The sequence below is a fragment of the Nestor notabilis genome, unplaced genomic scaffold, assembly GCF_000696875.1.
Source record: "Nestor notabilis isolate BGI_N333 unplaced genomic scaffold, ASM69687v1 scaffold22940, whole genome shotgun sequence".
In the NCBI taxonomy this organism is placed as follows: domain Eukaryota; kingdom Metazoa; phylum Chordata; class Aves; order Psittaciformes; family Psittacidae; genus Nestor; species Nestor notabilis.
The window spans coordinates 439-12,696 of NW_009910075.1; the positions used below are offsets into that span (position 1 = coordinate 439).

The 12,258-nt window shown below is 39.1% G+C and overlaps 1 protein-coding gene across 1 annotated transcript in view; it reads right to left on the bottom strand.

The window, feature by feature from the left end:
- Positions 1–9,716: 9,716 nt before the first annotated feature.
- The window catches only part of LOC104413281 (transcription factor 12-like), a gene marked incomplete at its 3' end in the record, with an annotated part of 114,411 nt that continues 111,869 nt past the window's right edge, over positions 9,717–12,258 (bottom strand). The window contains exons 7-8 of the mRNA XM_010024225.1: positions 10,783–10,835; positions 9,717–9,854 (exon numbers count right to left, since the gene is read on the bottom strand). Of these exons, the coding sequence (XP_010022527.1) occupies positions 9,717–9,854; positions 10,783–10,835 (191 nt within the window). The remainder of the gene's footprint in view (positions 9,855–10,782; positions 10,836–12,258) is intronic.

Consider the following 12,258-nt stretch of genomic DNA (forward strand, 5'->3'; position numbering starts at 1 on the left):
TTAAATGAGGTGTACGGTTTTTTATGTCCTACACATGAATGCAGTTGGTTATTGACTGAGCTCCTGATAAGTCAGATACGGATTTCAACCCAGGAAAAAAAAGGTTAAAGCAAAAGCACATTCTCCACCTCTGCGTCAACTGCCAACGCAGTGAAATCCCCCTGCCTCCCTCCTGACAAAAGCAGGAAAATACGTCAGGGTAAGGAAAAAAATGGACAAAGTTCAGCTATTTACAGGGAAACAAAGCACGTTGCAGAAATCTGGTTCATTCTGCCAAGCACCTTGTGTCAGTGGAATCTTCCGAACTAGAAAGATCCCCAAGGGTGACAAACTGACTACAGCAGAATACTGCGGTCAGATAAAAACCTTAGTGGGTCTTTTGTACGATGTCCATTATCTCAGGACGTAACTACTGCAGTGTCTGTACAGGTACAGAATATACACACACTGCCAAAAATACTCACACCTCCAAGCTTCGAATGTCTTTTCACTGAACTCTCCCAATCATTTCGGAGACTACTGTGCTTAGACTACGTTGGCAAATACATCCTGAAGTCTACACCAACTGAAGAACACTTGCATTTCCACTGCAAATCGAACTATACATCCAGAACTATTTAACTACGCACTAAGGCTAATGATATCCAAACTCAACTCTCCTCTGATACAAAAGGCATAGCAGCAGCTGCAAAAAAGAACATCACTATACTTCAGACTATTAAATCGCCAAGCCCGCAGAGTGAGTGGCGGCTTCCTCCTTCCCCCAGGGACCACAAAGACCCATTTCAGTCCCCAGAGAGTCCATAAGAAGCTTTGATTTGCAGCTAACAATGCCATTCCTTAGAGCTTCTCACTAATGTTCAGGACTCTACAGATGAGATATGCTAAAAGATCTTCAGATCTTTACGCGTGCTACTTCTCATAGCACACTAGATTAAAATCACCAATTCAAACTACTGTACAACTTAGAAAAAACCCTAAACACTGGAAAATGTGCATTCAGCTTGCGAGAGCTGAAGAAGTAAGAGAGCCCTTGTTTTCCTGAAATAATTCAAGCACACAAACTTTCTAATCATTAAATATACTTGCAGGGTAACTGGAATCAGTTCTTTGAAGACTATCATCAACATAGTTGTAATTGCTACTGCGCCTCCATGCACACATGCTCCATGTTTTCAATAGTTGTATTTGAGCTGAAGAGCGTGATCAAGCCCCCTCTCAAATAATAAGCATTCTCCACCCGTATTACGAACAATTGGAAAAATGCTAAAAGATACAGCAGAAAAAAAATAACTTTACTGGGTAGCATTGGGGGTGGGGGGTGGCGTTTCTCTGCATGACAATGGCCTTGTACAGAGCCATTGTAATGAAAAATATATAGCTAATATTAACTGGTAACTAATATTTACTAACGCAATTAACATTTATCAGCACAAGGAAATCATTGACGTTGTTCACCATCACATGGTTAAGACAACAGCAACAATCTGATCAATAAAACTGAGTAACACCACTGCAAATGCAGACAAACTGGTTTAAAAACTTGTACCTCCATAATGAGACAGTAAGTGAATTTGCTCCCGAGTTACTGCCCCACAAATCAAAAGGATATCGATTTCATTTTACCAGGAAAGGAATTAGTTGTCCAACCCTCAGTTACATTGGTGGGAATAAAAATCTTAGTCCGCAATACTTGAAATTTATCACTGTGTCTGCTCTGCATTTACCGTGCAGGAGCAGTGTTTCTCACAGGCTGTTTGCTACACTGACGCACCTTACAGGATCCAACCACAGTTCCATCCAGCATATCAAACTTTAGCCCACAGGAGTTTACTTGCACCACAATACATGAAAAATGAGCCTAAACTGAAGAACCTGAAGGACTGCTCAAACACTTGCGACGCTGTAACCCACAGCTCTGTATGTGCAGGAACTACTCCCACAGAACTATTCCAAAAGCTCCTCAAGTCCAAAGTAAGTTTTCGTTTTGTGGTTGCAATTTTTATAATCCCCATTTAAGCCAAGCAACAGCTGCTCCGAAATTTGTTTTCTTAAGAGAATCATGTTACAGTGAAATGAATCATCGCTGGATTAGCGATACTGTACCGGGCACAGTTGTTTACTCCATTTTTCCTTGGTGACAAGTCAAGGGTTAATCTCATGACTCAGCCTGACAAAACAAGTCAGCTGGAGACAGGGCCAATTTTTTAAACTTGATTTCAGACAGACATGCCGTCAGCAGAGGAGCACTGAACTGACATGCACTTTGTAGCCCGAATTGTTTCCACTCATGACCCTGTGCTGTGTGTCAAAAACAATAAACTGCCTGTTTCTAAAGTATGTAAAGAGATTATGAAAGCTGATGCAGAATGAAATACTGACCTAATAATAAACCAAGCTACCTGCAGGAGGGTATTTTCAAAGCTCGTTTTAACACGGAGCGGTTTTGTGAATGAACTGTGTGTTCTCCCTGAAAACACACTATTACGTGGAATACTTTTCGTCCGACTTGTCAGAGCCACGCAGCAAACACACGGGAAGTGCACATAACCCATCGCTCGGACTTATAAAAACCCAAACATCATTTCTCCAGATGACTGAAAATTACACCGTGTGAAGGATAATTACGTATCTGCCTCAGTGGACGAGAGCCATCCTCTGGTCAAACGTATTCCACAAGACTGAAATATCAAAATACTTTTGAAAGGTTATTGCTTTGTAACCACAGTTTTATTATTTTAATGGGTTTATTCAAACCCAACAAGCAGCGAAAACTAGAAAGTGAAAGTTCCTTTTTCACCAACAAAAGCAACTGTGACGTGTGCCCAAGCACCACGAGTTTCCTCGCAGAGAGGTGGTTAACTGAAAAAATGGTGACCTGGTAAGAGCCAAAATCTGCTTTGAGGGGATACAAATTGCATTGTTCTTACCAATTTCCATGTGATTTCTTAGGGGCTAGGTTAACCTGCTCTCTTTGGAAATAAGGCGAAGGCAACTGCCCTAGAAGCCTTTCCTGTCCCCCCGCTCTGTGCAAGGTTGGAACTCCTTATCAGTTTCAACCACATTTGACAAAGGAACAGAAGTTTCGCAAGTGATTAAGCTCTTACCAGTTTCTAAGAAAAGTGGAACCTGAAGAGGAGACAGACCCCAGCTGATGCCCCACTGAAATAAAGGCAAGGAATAGGGAAAAAAAGACTAATTTACAGTCCAATACCGAACAACCTGTTGCTAATTAAAATACACACAGTAACCTTCAGCTGCTTCTCTTGCAACTATAGCAAGGTCAGAGTTAGGATCACTGATAAAGGATGCATTGAACATCATGCATAATGTAGCTGTTAAACACAGACAAGCTTTCAAGCCTTAAGAAACAAACCTGGCTGTTTTAAGGGGAAAACACATTGCTTATACTGTCCTCTATTCAATTGATCAGTTAAGTAAATGCTAGTTTAGTTTTAAATCCTGGAAGTAGAGCCTTGTGTTATTAACCAACCACTAAGTATGCTGTTCAGCAGAAAGAGAGCAGACTAACTGTATGCAAGACAATTTAAAATAACCCAGTGGACTAAATTCAATAGGCAAAACCTCCACAATACCCAAAGGAAGATGATTTAAGCAAGTTAATTTACTCATCCACGCAAGAGCTAAAATACTTTGGTGGTTTTCCTATTCAAAAGGTATTGTCTTTAAATTCACATTTAACAATCATGTTACTATAATCAGTGAAGAGGGAACAGTTTGAAGGGATAGAGACTAGACAACAAGTACTAAGGAAATGGCTATTAATTGCTATCCATTCCTTTTACCTGGCAATATTACCAGATTTTAGGGGATGCTTGTGGGGTTTTTTGTTGTTGCTTGGGCGGGGTTTGTTTGTTTTCAATAAGCTCCAGTTACCTATGACAGATTGGGTTAAAAAAGTTGGGTATTTTTGTTTGTTTTTAATTGGAAACTACAGGTAGAAAGTTTCTCTTTCAGTAGTTTTGCAAATAATACTGAATTTCAGATGGTTACGTTTTACATAAATACTGTACTGGAGTGAAAAGAATGAGGAAGAAAGTGCTGTGTATAGCATTCTTCAGAACCAAGCACAAAACAATTCATTTGAGCTTTTAAACCTTGTTCCAAAATTGGTCAAATGCAACTTTGATGGGACATTGCTCAAATCCAGAAAGCTTTATCATTTTGCTGAAATATTAAGCACTTGAGGCTTGAAAGCCTCTACATGAAGGTCTCAGCTCCCCATATCGGCATTAAAAAGTAAACAAACGTGTTTATTACTCCGAGGCAACAAATTACCCCACCAGAAGTCAGGTAATCATCATCCCAAAATGTGCCTAAAACCTACCCAACCTAAACGTGTGTATAGACCATAACGAAGTTGTAAAGCCTGAAATCAATGGGCAAGGGCGCGCTAGCGAAGGCTGCAGAAGACACCCCGAATCACCAGTCCTCCCACGGCAACTCAGTACGAGCAAGAAAACGTATCTGGAAAATTAAAGAGTGATTAAGGGGTCCCTCTGCTGGCGCAGCCTCACAGCATCCCTCAGCTCTTCTCGCGGCCCAAGTACAGCGCGGTTTTCACTTTCTCCTCTCACCAGAACCGTGCCGCTACACCTGCACTCGTGTGAGCTCCCTGTAGGTGGCTCCAGACTCTGCACCTGAGCCCGGCCCAAGCCCTGAACACGCACTTTGTGAACTGACTCAACGATCCCGTGTCAGAGAAGCTGTAGGAGGTGGCGTGTCCAAACCCAGACAGCTACTTGTGCCGCAGCTTGCACTTCCTTGCATTTCTCCCCTTCTCCTGTTCTCCAACTTGCTGCCTGGAAATACTGCTTTGCAAATGAAGCAGAGTGAGTTACCAAAAGCCAAACGAGCAATCCTCCTGCCATCCGCAGTTAGGAATCCACCTACTACTTCCCTACAGAAAGAAAAACGCTAGCAACTAATCCTAGCTATTGGTGCAAATGGGGAAAACCCATGCTTAAACCTCCAAGACTGCAAAACTTGCCTTTTTCTGTAAGCCTTGACACCACAAGGAACTCTGTGGCACTAAAACATGAGGTAGTTTAATTCAGTTTCTTCCCCTCAGTGTGTAAAGGCCCATCTTGACCTGAAATTTCATTTAAAGACGATGTGCTTTAATTTCATAAAATAAAGCAGAGCTTTAATTTCAGTACCATTCTTTTGGAAAAACAACCTTTTTGTATTGCCCCTTTCCGACAAATGGGCGAAGCAACCTGCCCAGCATTTGGGCTGAGCAAGCAACTGAAAGGAAACATCTCGTTTCAACAGCACATAAAAGCCTAGAAACACAACACTGCTCACCACTTTCCCAGCTGACTTCAGGGATTATAAAAGCCTTCCCACCAATACCACAAGTATTATCAAGCAAAAGACATTAAGAAATAGTCTTCAGAAAAGCTTTTATCCTTATCTAATGTTATAAAACACCACACTAATTTATGGTAATGGACACATTAATCTTTGAGGTAAAGCAGGAGTTGCAGCAATTCCATATAAATTCTCCCTAAATTACACGAGCTGCAATTCAGTCATGTTATTTTTTCAGATAACAGTTTTAGAACTTAAGCACAGATTTAAGGTCCTGTTATGCAGATCTACACTCTAATTTAAGAGCATCTAATGTGCTCATTTTGATATGTTGTGAAAACTTCAAAAATAAAGTATCTCCAGTAAATCCAAACACAAAGAAATAATTTGACATCATTATATATCCCTCATAGACGTATACGCAGGATTTTAACAAAGAAGATCTCTCAATGAAACAACTTCACAATAGTTCACCACAGATGACAAGATAGTTTGGGAAAATTACCTGATTTTCATTTAAAACAATGCTATTAGGAGAGGGTTAATTAAGCACCTTCACCCTAATTCCGTGAGAACTCGATCTGAACTTTTCACAGCAGGACTTTGCAATGGACTACTTAGTTGTTTAATGACAGCTAAACGTTCCCATATAGCAAAGAGCAGGTGGGATGCTATAATCTGAGGTTGCTGCTGGTTTCAGACAGGTTTCAAATAAAGGCCACATTGAAAAACAGTCAAATCATCTAACCAGAAAACCAGGTCTTTTTCTTAATTAACATAAAACCTCAAAGAAGCACTTTTACTTGGTTTGTAACAGAATTTGGGGGTTGGATGGTTTATGTATTTGCTTTTTGTTCAAGCTCACAGATGAACATGGTGCTTAAAAAGGAGTCTAGAGGAAGTCCCTAAAAACATTATCCTTTGAATCAGGTGACCAAAGAATAGGCATAAAGCAGAAGAAAGGAAGATGAAAGACTGAGTCACAAGGAAGAAATCGCAAGTTCTGTGTTGCATTACCCATAAGGATTTATTTGCTCAGTTTTGTTATTTAAAATTGCCTTCTAAAACACAGCACAGCATCGGAGGCAAGGGTCAGGGAGTTACTGCTGTCTTTGAGAGTGTTAGATGCCGAAGACAAGTGACAGTTGAATGTATCACTTGACTGCGCAAGGCAATTCAGAACAGCTCTGAACAAAATAAATGCTGCTTTCTATGTTCTGACACCAATTCTGGCCAGTGGGAACAAATCTTACAATCAAAAACAAAAATACAATAGAAGTCTCACGGGAAAGTCAGTTAAACACAACATCACCGTCAGTTAAACACAACATCACCAGCTAAACGCCACACGAAGATCTACTATCTGAACACCACACAAAGATGTTCCACAGTTCGTGTTCAGAGCCACAGACTTCATCAAAGTATTCCAAGGATCTTGCTTTACACAGGCTATTCAATACCCACTGAACTTGGTAAAATTAAGGATAATTCTCTAAAGAAAGCCCACTCCGCGTGGTGAACGTTGTATTTCAGATAAACGTCCAGAGGACCGGATCCTTTCCACTGCACCATTTCAAATTATCTCCTTTACCCTTCAGGAGAGGCAGAGGAAGGAGGGAGCACAGAAGGGAGTAAGATCTATTATTTTCCTTCTGGTACCAGTGCTATCTTTTGAGACAACTCTTAAGACGTATTTCTCAAGCTCAGTCTCAACAGACTAATTTGATACCAAAAAAGAAAAGTAAGTGTTTGGGAGGTAGTTCTATGCACCAAAGTTTTCTTTTGGGTTTTGGGGTTTTTTTTAGCTTTCCTTCATGAAGAACTCTAGCAATAAATTAGCACCCATGGACTATATGCATACTATAGAGGATGATACATGAGAACCCCTATAATCAAATTTTAAATTGTCTTAAATATATTGAAAAACATAATGAACTTGAATTTACAAAGAGAGCTCTGGTGCTAGAAAATATTCATTTGACAATCTCTTATTAAATCAGTGGAAAACTAAAGATTAATATTAAACTGATTGTCTCAGGTACTGTGGAGACTCTAATACACTCAAAATATTTATTAGAAATGGCATTACACAGAAAACAATCAGGTATTTGTTCCTGTGTGTCACAGCTCATTTTCTGTAACAAAAATTAACAGACATGATGCATTTCAGGTTTGTTTCTCTGACATGAGACTAATTAAATGGCAACAGAACAACGATATTCTCACTATTTTTCTTAGAATTATGACTTCATGATAGCTACTGATTATGGTATAATAAAAAAAACATTAGTCTGAATTATTTTCTGACTACACATGTAAACAGTGTGTTTCTGCTCATAGCCCGTACATAATTAGATGGCAATCTCCCTGTGCATTTCCAAGTGAGCCTTACTTTTCTTTCTCCTCCCTCTGCAGACTGAACAGCTCTTTGAAAACCCTGATACCCTGCTCTTCCTAATTCAGCCCCACGGATTAGTTACAACTGGTTTCAAGTCATATGATATTATTAGTTTCCTGGCTCAGTTAAGGTTCCTCCTACAATCAGAAAAAAATGCAGAAATACAACAGTTCTGAATCTCCGAGGATAATGTAACTCACCAAACAGTATTTCCCCCCTGCTATAATATAAATGGCACATCATAATTTTTCTGTTCACTCAAGCCTGGCTTGAGTGAACAGTGAGGAAAAATAAACCACTGATTGTTTTAGTTTCTATCCTCCCCAGAAGGCTTTAAATTTAGTAGCTGTAGTTTAACAAATGCTCGCGTGTCAACATTCAGAATGTTTTGGGCAATGACTCACCACTTAGAAACTTACAACAGGAAAACTTAAAAATGCATTTGCCCGATGCATCTGATTTCTGCAGTAAAAGGACAAGTTCAGATTCAATTGCACTCCAGAAAGCAACTAAACAATTCATTAGCACTTTTCTCCGTAACAAGCTGGGCTTGAACCATGGACACTATTTCTGCTTTAGGCCCTGATCAGAACACAGGAAGAAAGATAAACCTCAAAGCAACTGATTTCAGAAAATACCATACAAATCCACGAGACAAAGAAATAAACTACAGGAAGATTTTTATATATATATATGTGTGTGTATATACATATATATATAAATTTTTCTTTCCTTAAAAGACTTATTAAATTACAGTTATCTGGGAAATTAAATTACTGTTGAGTACCTATTGACATGGTAGCCCTGTACTAACATGAAAACATTGCAGAAAATGTTTTAGAAACTGAAAAATTAAAAAATTCAGATTTGTATAACATTAAGTATCACCTTTCTTGTGACTTTTCATATTATAATTAAACTTATCTGCACTACCTACTAGCTAAACTGATTTTTCTCTCTCCCACAATACATTCAAGACTTTTTACCAAGGTATATTTAAAATAGAGACAATACTTCCATGTTTGTTAGTGAAATTCAGTTTTTGTGTCCTCTTCCAAAACACATACTATCACTTCTATCACGGTAGTTTTTAATACATCATTTTTACTTGAAGGCTCTATTCAGCCCTGACAGCACTGAAATACAGAGAAACAGTACTTCAGAACTGCAGCATCGCAATCACTGTTTGTTCACAGTAACCGCACTTCATTGCGCACATCGGTACAATGTTAACACAAATAAGATTTAGCAGCGTTTTGTTGTCTCCACTCTTCCCACAGCAGAATTAAATGAAAGCCATTTTTAAAATCCTGTTTCTTAAAATTAAAGCCTGGTAAGAGAAATGAGAGAAATGTTTCATTTGCTAAAACGATCTCTTTACCTGGCTGATGCTATTAAATATTAAACATGTAACGTAAGCTTTATTACTCGCCCGGAATTATGGTAATAAATTACATGAAAACTGCACTGCTCTGTGGTTTAGCTTCTCTGACATTTTAAATATATTTTTGTTAACCTAGCAGAAATCATCTGCTAGACTGTAAAGCCACCCTACATAACACACAACTGTTAAAATGTAAATTGCCAAACTATTTTTAGCTGCTGCTGAAGGGGAAAGAAAAAAAAAAAGCAGGGGGGGGAAGGAAGAAGAAGAATATTCCTGGCCTCGGGAATAATGATTTGAGGCATTGTGTTCATTTTGTTTATCAAGCAGCTATTCAGCCTCTAGTGGGGCCCAAGTGCTTATGCAAGCAAAAGCTTTTAAGAGTGCCTGCAGCTGCAATCCTGGCTTCCAGGTAGGCTGCAGGTTCAGAGCACAGCTGCCCCAGGCTATCTAGACTATCTCAGCTCCATCTGGAAGTACGGTTAAAATAGGATTTCAGATCCTTCTTTCTGTATATATCATAGTGAGCAGGGGGAGGGAGAAAGGAAAGAGGGAGGAGAGAACAGGGAAGATGCAAGGGCTAGAAGACACCATCCGTACTTGAGCCTCAATACAAAATGAAAAGCTCAGAGCATTCCGCTCCGCTGTATCTCTGCTGCCCGTGCAGTATGTTCCATTCAGCCTATCCGGCTTTGAGTTATGACTCAGCCAAGTGCACCTGCGCCCATGTGTTAAGTACTGCCAAATAAAAGCCCAACAGCCATTTACACAACAAAGAGATGTACCCCCGCAAGGCAGGAGCTTCCCCCTCCCCTCCTGTTTGTTCTGAGCAGGGGAAAACACAATTCCGTCCTTCACTTCACCGGGGATTTTTCACTTCACGTGGATTTTTAAATGCAGATTCATTTATAAACAATTTTCTCCCTTTTAAGAATAAAGCATATTTAATACCACAAAACACCCCTATAGCATTAGATTATCACAGCCATTAATGATTTTTCCACCAAAACCCTTCCAACCTTTTTCATCAAAGCCCTTTATTCTCGAAGGATAAATTTTCAAGCAAAGAGGGATCAACAAACTAGTTGCTTGAAAGCTTTCCTGATGCTAGGCTGAAGTTAGGAAAGGCTTAATGAAGGCTTTAAAATCCACCAGGGCTTCACAATGAACATCTGACTCGGTGATTTATGCATATTAATAACCTCAGTCCTACTGAGGCAAGCTGAGCTGTACATGTCCTCCGAATCTTAATGTCTTCAGCTCCACTGGGATTATTACAAATGTAAATTTCTAAGATTCTCAGCTATTAATCTCTGTCTGTCCTCCTGTTCAGCAACATAATGACTAATTAAACATCAAAAGACCTGTACAGGAGATCTTCTTTGACAGCTCCTGGCCCAGCTCTCTTCCCAAGAGAGGAATTCAAATGACAGGGACAAGTGGGTAGGAGCATATGAGCAACCTACAAATCACTGCCATGAAATCTAAAAATTCCACATCAAATGTGTATTTAGTCCTTCAGAACCACTCCCAGTTACCTGGCCTAGCTGTTCACGTCCGGCAGAGAGCCTTCCTAATGCTGAAGTCAAGTAATTCGTGTGCATGTCAAGAGAGCGCCATTTGAGCACGATTTGTTTACTATCAGTAAAAATAATGCAGTACTTACAGAAGAAGGCAAACCAGGGGGCACCTTTCTTACTTTCTTTGTCTGTAGAGGATCTGTACACAGAAAAACAACGTTTCATCAGGTATCTATGTTACAGATTAAAAAGAACAAATAACTACATGATACAGTTTTGTCTTTCCACGCTAGATTTCTTATTTTCAAATGTAATGCATTTTTTATTCTGTGCCAATGAAATCTGGCTTTCGCATCAATACAAGAACGTAACATTCCAATGTTCTTCTCTAAAATAAAGCTTTTGCTAAACAATTACTTTCACGATGAACACCAACTCCGAAGGTTACACTGATGCCCTTTCACACTTGCTAAGAAACAAGTTTAGATTTGGACTCATTAGCGAGAGAAATGCTTTCCCTTTTTGCACTTCAGAGACAGAACTATCAAAAAAGAATTTATGACATGTTGAAGTATGATTTATACTCTAAAAATACTAACATGATGTAACTTTCCATAGCTTTTAGACTATACCAAGTTTGTAAATAAACAGCAAATCTAATGACCTAATCACTTTTCTTAAATAGTAAAGCAATACAACTCAAATTTGTATGTAACAGTAAAAGTATGATACCTCCTTCCTTCTACCAATAATTATTATAGCATTACAAAAGTACCTAGCAATTTCACTACCTAAATTAAGACTCTGAACCAGTTTAATCAGCTGCTAATAAAATTAAATTTGAACACTATGCATGCAAATTAGAAGTTAACTGATGGTCTGAAGACTAGTATCTGGCAAGATCACCAGTTCTACAGTTGACCCATTGAGTCTTCAGCTAAAATACAAAATTCCTACTTTTCTGTTTTCATTCCGAACATTTAATCACAACGTTGTTACACGATATGACAAGATAAAGGTGAGATAAGGTGAGAATATCTGCTGGGTATCTTTACTCTGATCATTCCCCACAGGGCTTGTTTGAAATGAAAATAAAAGGACTTCTGGAAGAGGTATTTACACTGCACTCAAAAGTGTCACCTGGAATGAACCACTGGTTCGTTTCTATTAACTTTAGAAGCAAGTTTAAAGAGATCTGTTAAAATCCTGGTCAGGCAACTCCTTCCTGGGGATAAAATGGCCACATCATTGGACTTCTAACTAGTAACATCTAACTAGTCCTCTAAAAAAAAAATAAATTGAAAATTCAGACATACTTTCTCAAGCCGTTGGAAACAGGACCTGAGATAAAAGTGCGCTTGCTCTTTCCTACATATCTGGAGCAACATTTGTAACACCTGCCATGTCCTGGGTTTACAGTCCTTCAGATTCAGCCATGACAGGAAGAGGAGTATCACGCTGCTACCAATTTGAACAGGTTTATACCCCCCTGCTTCTCTTTCAAGGGAAAAAATAAATAGTACTACTCCAAAACCACCGTGCTTAGCTCCATTTTGTTATATTCATAATATTTGCAACTTATTGAACTCTGTATAGTTTGCACAAGAAATTAACTTCATCAC